Source organism: Agelaius phoeniceus, assembly GCF_051311805.1.
Source record: "Agelaius phoeniceus isolate bAgePho1 chromosome 37 unlocalized genomic scaffold, bAgePho1.hap1 SUPER_37_unloc_1, whole genome shotgun sequence".
NCBI classification, from domain to species: domain Eukaryota; kingdom Metazoa; phylum Chordata; class Aves; order Passeriformes; family Icteridae; genus Agelaius; species Agelaius phoeniceus.
Window position 1 is genome coordinate 35,594 of NW_027509868.1, and position 12,688 is coordinate 48,281.

At 53.3% G+C, this 12,688-nt stretch overlaps 1 protein-coding gene across 1 annotated transcript in view; it reads left to right on the forward strand.

Annotated features, from left to right (window-relative positions):
* The window catches only part of LOC143692775 (filamin-A-like), a 70,827-nt gene that overhangs the window by 34,178 nt on the left and 23,961 nt on the right, over positions 1-12,688 (forward strand). Inside the window, 8 exon segments of the mRNA XM_077173016.1 lie at positions 1,869-2,012; positions 3,587-3,710; positions 5,638-5,798; positions 7,660-7,750; positions 9,194-9,369; positions 12,430-12,453; positions 12,455-12,499; positions 12,501-12,549. Coding sequence (XP_077029131.1) covers positions 1,869-2,012; positions 3,587-3,710; positions 5,638-5,798; positions 7,660-7,750; positions 9,194-9,369; positions 12,430-12,453; positions 12,455-12,499; positions 12,501-12,549 — 814 coding nt within the window.

Below are 12,688 nucleotides of genomic sequence, written 5' to 3' on the forward strand. Positions count from 1 at the left end.
GTATTTTTTTGGGGATTTTTGGGGAGTTTTTTGGGAGGTTTGAGAGGGATTTTGGGGCATTTCGGGCAGTTTTGGGAGGGGTTGGAGGGAAGGACGACCTCAAAGTGCACATGCAGGTGGGGATTTGGGAATTATTTGGGAATTTTTGGAATTTTGGGGATTTTTGGGAATTTTGGGGATTTTTTGGGATTTTTTTGGGGATTTTTGGGGAGTTTTGGGGAGGTTTGAGAGGGATTTTGGGGTATTTCGGGGCAGTTTTGGGAGGGGTTTGGAGGGAAGGGCAGCCTCAAAGTGCAGGTGCAGGTGGGGATTTGGGGCATTTTGGGGATTTTTTGGGAATGATTTGGGAATTATTTGGAATTTTTGGGATTTTTTGGGTTTTTGGGAGGTTTGAGAGGGATTTTGGGGCATTTCGGGGCAGTTTTGGGGGAGTTTTGGAGGAGATTTCGGGGCAGTTTTGGGGCTTTGTGGTGGAAGGGCAGCCTCAAAGTGCAGATGCAGGTGGGGATTTGGGAATTATTTGGGAATTTTTGGAATTTTGGGGATTTTTTGGGATTTTTTGGGATTTTTGGGAGTTTTGGGGAGTTTTGGGGAGTTTTTGGGAGGTTTGAGAGGGATTTTGGGGCATTTCGGGGCAGTTTTGGGAGGGGTTGGAGGGAAGGGCAACCTCAAAGTGCAGGTGCAGGTGGGGATTATTGGGGATTTTGGAAATATTTGGGATTTTTGGGAATTTTTTGGGATTTTTGGGGTTTTTGGGAGGGATTTTGGGGCATTTCGGGGCAGTTTTTGGGGGAGTTTTGGAGGAGATTTCGGGGCAGTTTTGGGGCTTTGTGGTGGAAGGGCAACCTCAAAGTGCAGATGCAGGTGGGGATTTGGGAATTATTTGGGAATTTTGGGGATTTTTTGGGGATTTTTGGGATTTTTTTGGGGATTTTTGGGGAGTTTTTGGGAGGTTTGAGAGGGACTTTGGGGCATTTCGGGGCAGTTTTGGGAGCGGTTGGAGGGAAGGGCAACCTCAAAGTGCAGGTGCAGGTGGGGATTTGGGAATTATTTGGGAATTTTTGGGATTTTTGGGATTTAGTGGAGTTTTTGGGAGGTTTGGGAGGGATTTTGGGGCATTTCGGGGCAGTTTTGGGAGGGATTTTGGGGCCAGATTTTGGGCCGATTTTGGGCTGATTTTGGGGTGATTTTGGCACAGCTGGGCTGGGGCTGAATTTGGGGGATTTTGGGGGGGATTTTGGGGTGGATTTGGGGGGATTTTGGGGGGATTTTAGGGGGATTTTGGGCTGATTTTGAGGGGATTTTGGGGAGATTTTGGGGGGGATTTAGGGGGGGGATTTTGGGGGGATTTTTGGGGGGGGGATTTTGGGGGGGATTTTGGGCTGATTTGGGGCAGATTTTGGGGGGATTTTAGGGGGAATTTTGGGGGGATTTTGGGGGGGATTTTGAGGGAATTTTAAGGGGGATTTTTGGGGGAATTTTGCGGGAATTTTAGGGGGATTTTGGGGTGGATTTTAGGGGGGATTTTGGGAGGATTTAGGGAGGATTTAGGGGGGATTTAGGGAGGATTTGGGGGGATTTTGGGGGGGATTTTGGGGGGATTTTGGGGGGATTTTGGGGGGGATTTTGGGCTGATTTGGGGCAGATTTTGGGGGGATTTTAGGGGGATTTTGGGGTGGATTTTTGGGGGGATTTTGGGCTGATTTTGGGCAGATTTTGGGGTGGATTTTTGGGGGGATTTTGGGCTGATTTTGGGCAGGTTTTGAGGGGATTTTGGGGAGATTTTGGGGCGGATTTTGTGGGGATTTTTGGGGTCTCCTGAGCCCCATTTATTCATTCCTTTCTCGTTTTTTTGGGGGCCTGCCCAGGACGCAGAGGGGAACCCCGTGGACGTGGCGGTGAAGGACAATGGGAACGGCACCTTCAGCTGCTGCTACACACCCAGGAAAGCACAGAAACACACGGCCATGCTGGCCTGGGGGGGAGTCAACATCCCCCAGAGCCCCTTCCGGGTGAGGAACCCCCAAAATTGGGGTGGGGAGGAAAAAAAAAATAAATATTGGGGTGGGGGGGGGGGTGGAGGAAAAAAAAACCCAAAAAAAATGGGGGTTTTGGGGGGTAAATGGAGCAAAAATTGGGATTTTTGGGGGAATAAATGGCTCAAAAAATGGGATTTTTGGGGGGGTAAATGGAGCAAAAACAACCCCCAAAATTGGGATTTTGGGGGAATAAATGGCTCAAAAATTGGGATTTTGGGGGGGGGAAATGGAGCAAAAAAACCAAAAAAAATTGGGATTTTGGGGGGCTAAATACCTCAAAAATCGGGATTTTAGGGGGAGAAATGGCCCAAAATTGGGATTTTGCGGGGGTTAATACCTCAAAAATTGGGATTTTTGGGGGGAGAAATGGACCAAAAATTGGGATTTTAGGGGGAGAAATGGCCCCAAAATTGGGATTTTTGGGGGGGTAAATACCTCAAAAATTGGGATTTTGGCAGGGTAAATGCCTCAAAAATTGGGATTTTGGGGGGCAGAAATGGCCCAAAAAAAACCCCAAAAATTGGGATTTTAGGGGGATAAATGCCTCAAAAATTGGGGTTTTTTGGGGGAAGAAATGGACCAAAAAAACCCAAATATTGGGGTGTTGGGGGGGTGGAGGAAAAAAAACCCCCCAGAAAAATGGGGGTTTTGGGGGGTAAATGGAGCAAAAATTGGGGTTTTGGGGGAATAAATGGCTCAAAAAATGGGATTTTTGGGCTGGTAAATGGAGCAAAAACAACCCCCAAAACTTGGGATTTTGGGGGGAGAAATGGATCAAAAAAACCCAAATATTGGGATTTTGGGGGGGGAGAAATCGCCCAAATATTGGGATTTTAGGGGGGTTAAATACCTCAAAAATTGGGATTTTTTGGGGGGAGAAATGGACCAAAAATTGGGATTTTGGGGGGTTAAATACCTCAGAAATTGGGATTTTGGCAGGGTAAATGGCTCAAAAATTGGGATTTTTTTGGGGGGTAAATGGAGCAAAAATTGGGATTTTAGGGGGGTAAATGGACCAAAAATTGGGATTTTAGGGGGGTTAAATGCCTCAAAAATTGGGGTTTTGGGGGGGGTTAATGGCCCAAAAATTGGGATTTTTGGGGGGGTAAATGGAGCAAAAACAACCCCCAAAATTGGGATTTTGGGGGAATAAATGGCTCAAAAATTGGGATTTTGGGGGGATAAATGCCTCAAAAATTGGGATTTTAGGGGGGGGTAAATGGCCCAAAAATTGGGATTTTGTGGGGGGGAGTGGACAAAAAAACCCCAAAAATTGGGATTGGGGGGGGAATGGAGCAAAAAAAAACCCAAAAAATTGGGATTTTAGGGGGGTTAAATGCCTCAAAAATTGGGATTTTAGGGGGGTAAAATGCCTCAAAAATTGGGATTTTAGCGGGGAGAAATAGCCCAAAAATTGGGATTTTAGGGGGGTAAATGGCCCAAAAATTGGGAGGTTTTTGGAGGAGTTCTGGGTCCCCGGTTTCGGGGGGGGGTCCCCGGTTTCGGGGGGGTTTTTGGGGCCCCCCTGACCCCGCTGGGCCCCGCAGGTGGGGGTGGGGGCCGGCAGCCACCCCCACAAGGTGAAGGTGTTCGGGCCCGGCGTGGCCAAGACGGGGTTAAAGGCGCTGGAGCCGACGTTCTTCACTGTGGACTGCACCGAGGCCGGGCAGGGTCAGCTGGGGGGGATTTGGGGGGGTTTGGGAGGGGTTTGGGGGGGTCTGGGAGGGGTTTGGGAGGGATTTGGGGGGGTTTGGGGGGGATTTGGGGGGGTTTGGGAGGGATTTGGGGGGGTCTGGGATGGGTAGGGGAGGGATTTAGGGGGATTTGGGGGGTCTTGGGGGATTTGGGGGGCTCTGTAGGGGGATTTGGGGGGGTCAGGGAGGGGTTTGGGGGGGTTTTGGGGACTCTGGGGGAGATTTGGGAGGGATTTGGGGGGGTCTTGGGGGGGTTTGGGAAGGGTTTAGGGGGATTTGGGGGCATTTAAGGGGATTTGGGGGGGTCTTGGGGGGCTCTGTAGGGGGATTTTGGGAGGGTCTGGGAGGGATTTGGGGGGGTTTGAGAGGGATTTGGGGGGTTTGGGGGGGATTTGGGGGGTCTGGGAGGGATTTGGGGGGGATTTGGGAGGGGTTTGGGGGAGATTGGGGGGGATTTAAGGGGGGTTTGTGGGGGTCTGGGAGGGGTTTGGGAGGGATTTAAGGGGGGTTTGGGGGGGATTTAAGGGGGGTTTGGGAGGGTTTGGGAGGGGTTTGGGGGGATTTGGGGGCGTCCAGGGTGGGCTTGGGGCGGTTTGGGGGTGATTTAGGGGGGTTTGGGGTGATTTGGGAGGGTATGGGAGGGGTTTGAGGGGGATTTGGGGGGGGCCTGTGAGGGATTTGGGGGGGTTTTGGGGGGTCTGGGAGGGATCGGGGGGGATTTGGGAGGGGTTTGGGGGGGTTTGGGAGAGATTGGGGGGGATTTGGGGGGGTTTAAGGGGGATTTGGGGGGGTCTGGGAGGGGTTTGGAGGGGGTTGGGGGGGATTTGGGGGGGTCTTGGGGGGGTTTGGGAGGGATTTGGGGCGGATTTGAGGGGGTTTGGGGGTCTGGGAGGGATTTAAGGCGGGTTTGGGGGGGTTTGGGGGGTCTGGGAGGGGTTTGGGGGGGATTTTGGGGGGTCTGGGAAGGGTTTGGGGGATTTGGGGGCCATTTAAGGGGGATTTGGGGGGCTCGGGGAGGGATTTTGGGGGGATTTGGGGGGCTCTGGAGGGAATTTGGAGGGGTCAGGGAGGGATTTGGGGGGTTTAAGGGGGATTTGGGGGGGTTTAAGGGGGATTTGGGGGGTCTGGGAGGGGTTTGGGGGGCTCTGTAGGGGGGGTTTGCGGGGGGTTTGGCAGGGATTTTGGAGGGGTTTGGGGGGGATTTGGGGGGGTTTTGGGGGGTCTGGGAGGGATTTAAGGGGGTTTGGGAGGGGTTTGGGGGGTCTTGGGGGATTTGGGAGGAGTCTGGGAGGGTTTTGGGGGAATTTGGGGGGGCCTGTGAGGGATTTGGGGGAGTCCAGGGTGGGCTTGGGGGGGTCAGGGAGGGATTTGGGGGAGATTTGGGGGGCTCTGGGAGGGGTTTGGGGGGGGTCTGGAGAGAGATTTAGGGGGGGTTTGGGGGGAATTTAAGGGGGATTTGGGGGGGTCTGGGGGTATTTGGGATCCTCTGCGGGAATATGAGAGCGCTTAAAGTGGATTTGGGGGTGGATTTTGGGGATTTGGGGTGGATTTTGTGGATTTTGGAGTGGATTTTGGAGGGTTTGAGGGTGGATTTTGGGCTGGATTTTGGAGGGTTTGAGGGTGGATTTTGGGCTGGATTTTGGGGCGGATTTTGGGGATTCGGGGTGGATTTCGGGGTGGATTTTGGGGCGGATTTTGGGGCGGATTTTGGGGATTTTGGGCTGGATTTTGGGCTGGATTTCGGGCTGGATTTTGGAAGGTTTGGGGCCACTTTTGGGATCCTGCTGCAGTCCTGCGTGCTTTTGGAGGGGCTCCCAGGGGGTACCTGCAGATTTTGGGTTGGGGTTTTTTTTTTTGGGGGGGGGGGGGTCCCCTGACCCCTCCCCCTGCCCCGCCCCCTCCAGGTGACGTCAGCATCGGCATCAAATGCGCGCCGGGCGTGGTGGGCCCGGCCGAGGCCGACCTGGACTTCGACATCATCAGGAACGACAACGACACCTTCACGGTCAAGTACACGCCCAAGGGGGCGGGGCTGCACACCATCATGGTGCTGTTCGCTGGCCAGGTGGGGCTGGGGGCTTAAATGGGGTCTGGGGGCTTCGGGGGGTTCAGGGGGTTTGGGGGGTTTGGGGTCATTGGGGTGGTTGGACCCCACCCCATTGTGGTGCTGTTCGCTGGCCAGGTGGGGCTGGGGGCGTAAATGGGGGCTGAGGGGGTTAAATGGGGTCTGGGGGCTTCGGGGGGCTCAGGGGGTTTGGGAGGTTTGGGGGGTTTGGGGGCATTGGGTCCCACCCCATCGTGGTGCTGTTCGCTGGCCAGGTGGGGCTGAAGGGGTTAATGGGGTCTGGGGGTGTTAATGGGGTCTGGGGGCTTCGGGGGGCTCAGGGGGTTTGGGGGGTTCAGGGGTTTTGGGGGCATTGGGGTCAGGGGGTCCCACTCCATCATGGTTCTGTTCACCAGGCCAGGTGGGGCTGGGGGCTTAAATGGGGTCTGGGGGCTTAAATGGGGTCTGGGGGCTTCGGGGGGCTCAGGGGGTTCAGGGGGTTTGGGGACATTGGGGTCAGTGGGTCCTACCCCATTGTGGTGCTGTTCACTGGGGCTGAGGGGGTTAATGGGGTCTGGGGGTGTTAAATGGGGTCTGGGGGCTTTGGGGGGTTCAGGAGGTTCAGGGGGTTTGGGGGCATTGGGGTCAGTGGGTCCCACCCCATCATGGTGCTGTTCGCTGGCCAGGTGGGGCTGAGGGGGTTAATGGGGTCTGGGGACTTAAATGGGGTCTGGGGGTGTTAAATGGGGTCTGGGGGCTTCGGGGGGTTCAGGGGGGTTCAGGGGGTTTGGGAGGTTTGGGGGGTTTGGGAGGTTCAGGGGGTCCCACCCCATTGTGGTGCTGTTCACTGGGGCTGAGGGGGTTAATGGGGGCTGGGGGTGTTAAATGGGGTCTGGGGTCTTCGGGGGGTTCAGGGGGTCTGGGGGCTTTGGGGTGGTTGGACCCCACCCCATTGTGGTGCTGTTCGCTGGCCAGGTGGGGCTGGGGGCTTAAATGGGGTCTGGGGGCTTCGGGGTGGTCTCTGGGTCTCTGTGGGGTCTCGGGGGTCTCTTGCTGGTCTCAGGGTGGACTTGGGGGTCTCTGTGGGGTCTCTCGGGGTTCTCAGGGTGGTCTCAGGATGGTCTTGGGGGTCTCTCAGGGGTCTCTGTGGGGTCTCTGGGTGCTCTCTCAGGGGTCTCTGGGGTCTCTGTGGGGTCTCTGAGTGGTTTCAGGATGGTCTCAGGGGTCTCTGGGGGGTCTCTGGGTGCTCTCTCGGGGGTCTCTCAGGGGTCCCTGACCCCGCTGTCCCCCCCAGGCCACTCCCAGCAGCCCCATCCGGGTCAAGGGGGTCTCAGGGTGGTCTCGGGGTGGTCTCGGGGTGGTCTCTGTGGGGTCTGGGTGGTCTCAGGGTCTCTGTGGGATCTCTCGGGTTCTCAGGGTGCTCTCTCAGGGTTCTCAGGGTGGTCTCAGAGTGGTCTGGGTGGTTTTGGGGGTCTCAGGGTGGTCTCAGGGGTCTCAAGGGTCTCTGTGGGGTCTCTCGGGGGTCTCAGAGTGGTCTCAGGGTGGTTTCGGGGGTCTCTGTGGGGTCTCGGGGGTCCCTGACCCCGCTGTCCCCCCTCCCCAGGCCACGCCCAGCAGCCCCATCCGGGTCAAGGGGATCTCAGGGTGGTCTCTGTGGGGTCTGGGTGGTTTCGGGGGTCTCTGGGTGCTCTCTCAGGGGTCTCTCGGGGTTCTCAGGGTGGTCTCAGGGTGGTCTCAGGGGTCTCTGGGTGCTCTCGGTGGTCTCAGGGGTCTCTGGGTGCTCTCTCAGGGGTCTCAGGGTGGTCTCAGGGGTCTCTCTGGGGTCTCTGGGTGCTCTCCCGGGGGTCTCTCCGGGGTCCCTGACCCCTCTGTCCCTCCCCAGGCCACGCCCAGCAGCCCCATCCGGGTCAAGGTTGACCCCGCCCACGACGCCAGCAAGGTCAAGGCCGAGGGGCCCGGCCTGAGCCGCTCGGGTGGGTCTGGGGGCTTGGGGAGAAATGGGGGGGAAATGGGGGGGTCTGGGGGCTTTGGGGGGAAATTGGGGGGAAATCAGGGGTCTGGGGGAAAATTGGGGGGGAAATTTGAGGTCTGGGGGCTTTGGGGGGAAAATTGGGGGGAAATCGGGGGGGAAATTGGGGTCTGGGGGTTTCGGGGGGAAATGGGGAAATTGAGGGGGGAAATTTGGGGTCTGGGGGCTTCGGGGGGAAATTGGGAGGGATTGGGGGGGAAATGGGGGTCTGGGGGCTTTGGGGGGCTTGGGGGGACCCCAGAGAGGGAATTGAGGGGGAAACTGGGGGTCCTGAGGGCTGGGGAGGGAATTTGGGGAGGGAATTTGGGGTTTTGGGGAGGAATTTGGGGGGGTTTTGGGGGTCCTTGGGGGGCTGGGAGGGAATTGGGAGGGAATTTGGGGTCCCTGGGGTTCTTTTTGGATTTGGGGTTTTTTGGGGGTGTGTGATTGGATTTTGGGGTTTTTTGGGGGTGTTCTCATTGAGTATTTTGGGTTTTTTGGGATGTACTGACCATGATTTTTGGGGTGTCTTACCTGGATTTTGGGGTTTTTTTGGGGCTGTCTTACCTGGATTTTGGGTTTTTTGGGGTAGCCCCAGGATTTTGGGTTTTTTGGGGCTGTCCAACCTGGATTTTGGGTTTTTTGGGGAAGCCCCAGGATTTTGGGGTTTTTTGGGGCTGTCCAACCTGGATTTTGGGTTTTTTGGGGTGCCCCAGGATTTTGGGTTTTTTGGGGCTGTCTAACCTGGATTTTGGGCTTTTTGGGCTGTCTAACCTGGATTTCGGGGTTTTTTTTGGGCTGTCTAACCTGCATTTTGGGTTTTTTGGGGCTGTCTAACCTGCATTTTGGGTTTTTTGGGACTGTCCAACCTGGATTTTGGGTTTTTTGGGCTGTCTAACAGGATTTTGGGGTTTTTTGGGGTATCTAACCTGGATTTCGGGGTTTTTTGGGCTGTCCAACCTGGATTTTGGAAGGTGTTTTGGGCTGTCCAACCTGGATTTTGGTTTTTTTGGGGTATCTAACCTGGATTTCGGGGTGTTTTGGGCTGTCCAACCTGGATTTTGGGGTTTTTGGGGCTGTCCAACCTGGATTTTGGGGTTTTTTTGGGGCTGTCCAACCTGGATTTTGGGGTTTTTGGGGCTGTCCAACCTGGATTTTGGGGTTTTTGGGGCTGTCTAACCTGGATTTCGGGGTTTTTTGGGCTGTCCAACCTGGATTTTGGGTTTTTTGGGGAATGCCCCAGGATTTTGGGTTTTTTGGGGGTGTCTAACCTGGATTTTGGGGTTTTTTTTGGGCTGTCCAACCTGGATTTTGGGTTTTTTGGGGTGTCTAACCTGGATTTTGGGTTTTTTGGGGGTGTCTGACCATGATTTTGGGGGTGTCTAACCTGGATTTTGGGGTGCCCCAGGTGTGGAGCTGGGCAGACCCACCCATTTCACAGTGAGCACCAAGGGGGCGGGCAAGGGCCGCCCTGGACGTGCAGGTGACGGGGGCCGGGCAAAGGGCAAGAGGCCGTGAGGGACCTGCAGAGTGACCGACAACCACGATGGCACCCACACAGTCAGCTACACACCTGTGCAGCAGGTAGGGCTAAAATATCCCAAAAACACTCCAAAAAATACCCAAAAAAATAGCCCCAAAATAGCCCAAAATACCCACACGGTCAGCTACACACCTGTGCAGCAGGTGAGGCTAAAATACCCAAAAACATCCAAAAAAACCCCCCCAAAATAGCCCAAAAATAGCCCAAAACACCCACAACGGTCACCTACACACCTGTGCAGCAGCGTGAGCCTAAAATACCCAAAATATACCCTAAAAATAGCCCAAAATACCCCCAAAATACCCACACGGTCACCTACACACCTGTGCAGCAGGTGAGGCAAAAAAACCCCAAAATATACCCAAAAATAGCCCAAAATACCCCCAAAAATACCCACACGGTCACCTACACACCCTGTGCAGCAGGTAGGGCTAAAAATACCCAAAATATACCCCAAAAAATAGCCCAAAAATAGCCAAAAACACCCACACGGTCACCTACACACCTGTGCAGCAGGTGAGCCTAAAATACCCCAAAATATACCCTATAAAATAGCCCAAAATACCCCCAAAATACCCACTTACGGTCACCTACACACCTGTGCAGCAGGTAGGGCTAAAAACCACAAAATATACCCCAAAAATAGCCCAAAAACACCCACACGGTTCACCTACACACCTGTGCAGCAGGTGAGGCTAAAAACCCCAAAAACACCCAAAAAACCCCCCCAAAATACCCCAAAAACACCCACACGGTCACCTACACACCTGTGCAGCAGGTAGGGGAAAAACCACCCTAAAAATACCCAAAAATAGCCCAAAAATAGCCCAAAAATACCCACTACGGTCACCTACACACCTGTGCAGCAGGTGAGGCTAAAATACCCAAAAACACCCAAAAAATACCCAAAAAAATAGCCCCAAAATACCCCAAAAACACACCACACGGTCACCTACACACCTGTGCAGCAGGTGAGCCTAAAATACCCAAAATATACCCTAAAAATACCCAAAAATACCCCCAAAAACACCCACACGGTCACCTACACACCTGTGCAGCAGGTAGGGCTAAAAACCACCCTAAAATACCCCAAAAATACCCCAAAAAATAGCCCAAAATACCACCAACGGTCACCTACACACCTGAGCAGCAGGTGAGGCTAAAAACCCCAAAACACCCAAAAAATAGCCCAAAAATACCCCAAAAACAACCACACGGTCACCTACACACCTGTGCAGCAGGTGAGCCTAAAATACCCAAAAACACCCAAAAAATAACCAAAAATAGCCCAAAAATACCCACACGGTCACCTACACACCTGTGCAGCAGGTGAGGCTGAAATACCCAAAAATATACCCCAAAACCACCCCAAAAACACCCACCACGGTCACCTACACACCTGTGCAGCAAGGTGAGGCTGAAATACCCAAAAATATACCCCAAAAAATAGCCCAAAAACACCCACACGGTCACCTACACACCTGTGCAGCAGGTAGGAAAAAAATACCCAAAAATATCCAAAAAAACCCCCCCAAAATAGCCCAAAAATACCCCAAAACACCCACACACGGTCACCTACACACCTGTGCAGCAGGTAGGGAAAAAAATACCCAAAAATACCCCAAAAATACCCCCAAAACACCCACACGAGTCACCTACACACCTGTGCAGCAGGTGAGGCAAAAAAACCCCAAAATATACCCCAAAAATAGCCCAAAATACCCAAAAAATACCCCAAAAATACCCACACGGTCACCTACACACCTGTGCAGCAGGTGAGGCAAAAAAAACCCCAAAATATACCCCAAAAACACCCCAAAAATAGCCCAAAATACCCACACGGTCAGCCTACACACCTGTGAAGCAGGTGAGCCTAAAATACCCAAAATATAACCCAAAAATAGCCCCAATAATAGCCCAAAATACCCACACGGTTCACCTACACACCTGTGCAGCAGGTAGGAAAAAATACCAAAAAATACCCCAAAAATAGCCCAAAAAACACCCACACGGTTCAGCTACACACCTGTGCAGCAGGTGAGCCTAAAATACCCAAAAACACCCAAAAAATACCCAAAAATAGCCCAAAAATAGCCCAAAAACACCCACACGGTCAGCTACACACCTGTGCAGCAGGTGAGGCTAAAAACCCCAAAATATACCCCAAAAATACCCCAAAAATACCCACACAGTCACCTACACACCTGTGCAGCAGTGAGCCTAAAATACCCAAAAAACACCCAAAAAATACCCAAAAAAAATAGCCCCAAAATAGCCCAAAAACACCCACACGGTCACCTACACACCTGTGCAGCAGGTGAGGCTAAAATACCCAAAAAATACCCCAAAAATACCCCAAAAATAGCCAAAAACACCCACACAGTCACCTAACACACCTGTGCAGCAGGTGAGGCTAAAAACCCAAAAACACCCAAAAATACCCAAAAAAATAGCCCAAAAATACCCCAAAACAACCACAACGGTCACCTACACACCTGTGCAGCAGGTGAGGCAAAAACCACCCTAAAATACCCCAAAAATACCCAAAAATAGCCCAAAATACCCACACGGTCACCTACACACCTGTGCAGCAGGTGAGGCTAAAAACCCCAAAATATACCCCAAAACCACCCCAAAAATAGCCCAAAATACCCCAAAAACACCCAAAAAATCCCCAAAATACCCCCCAAAATACCCAACAAGGTCACCTACACACCTGTGCAGCAGGTGAGGCTAAAATACCCAAAATATACCCCAAAAATACCCCAAAAATACCCCAGAAATACCCCAAAAATACCCCAAACCCACCCACACCATCACCTGCACCCCTGTTCATCAGGTAGAGCACCCCAAAACCTTGAATGACCCCAAAATTGCCTCTGTGACCTCAAAACATCCCTTGAAAACACCCCAAAAAATCCCTAAAAAACCCCCCAAAAAATCGAATAAAACCCCAAGAAATCCCCTGAAAACGCCCCCAAAAATCCCTAAAAAACCCCCCAAAAAATCGAATAAAACCCCAAAAAATCCCCCCCAAGCCCCACCTGGATGGGGTCAGGGGGGTCCCCCGAGCCCCCCCTGACCCCAGCTGTGCCCCCCAGGGCAATCTGGGGGTGTCGGTGACCTAACGGGGGGGACCCCATCCCCAAGAGCCCCTTCAGCGTCGGGGTCAAGCCCCGGCGTGGACCTGGGCAAGATCAAAATCTCCGGCCTGGATGACAGTAAGGGGGGGCTGGGGGGGGTGTCCTGAATTTGGGGAGGGGTCTCTGAATTTGGGAGGGGGTCCCTGAATTTGGGGAGGGGGTTTGGGGGGGATTTGAGGGGTTTTGAGGGGATTTGGTGGGATTTGAGGGGGTTTGG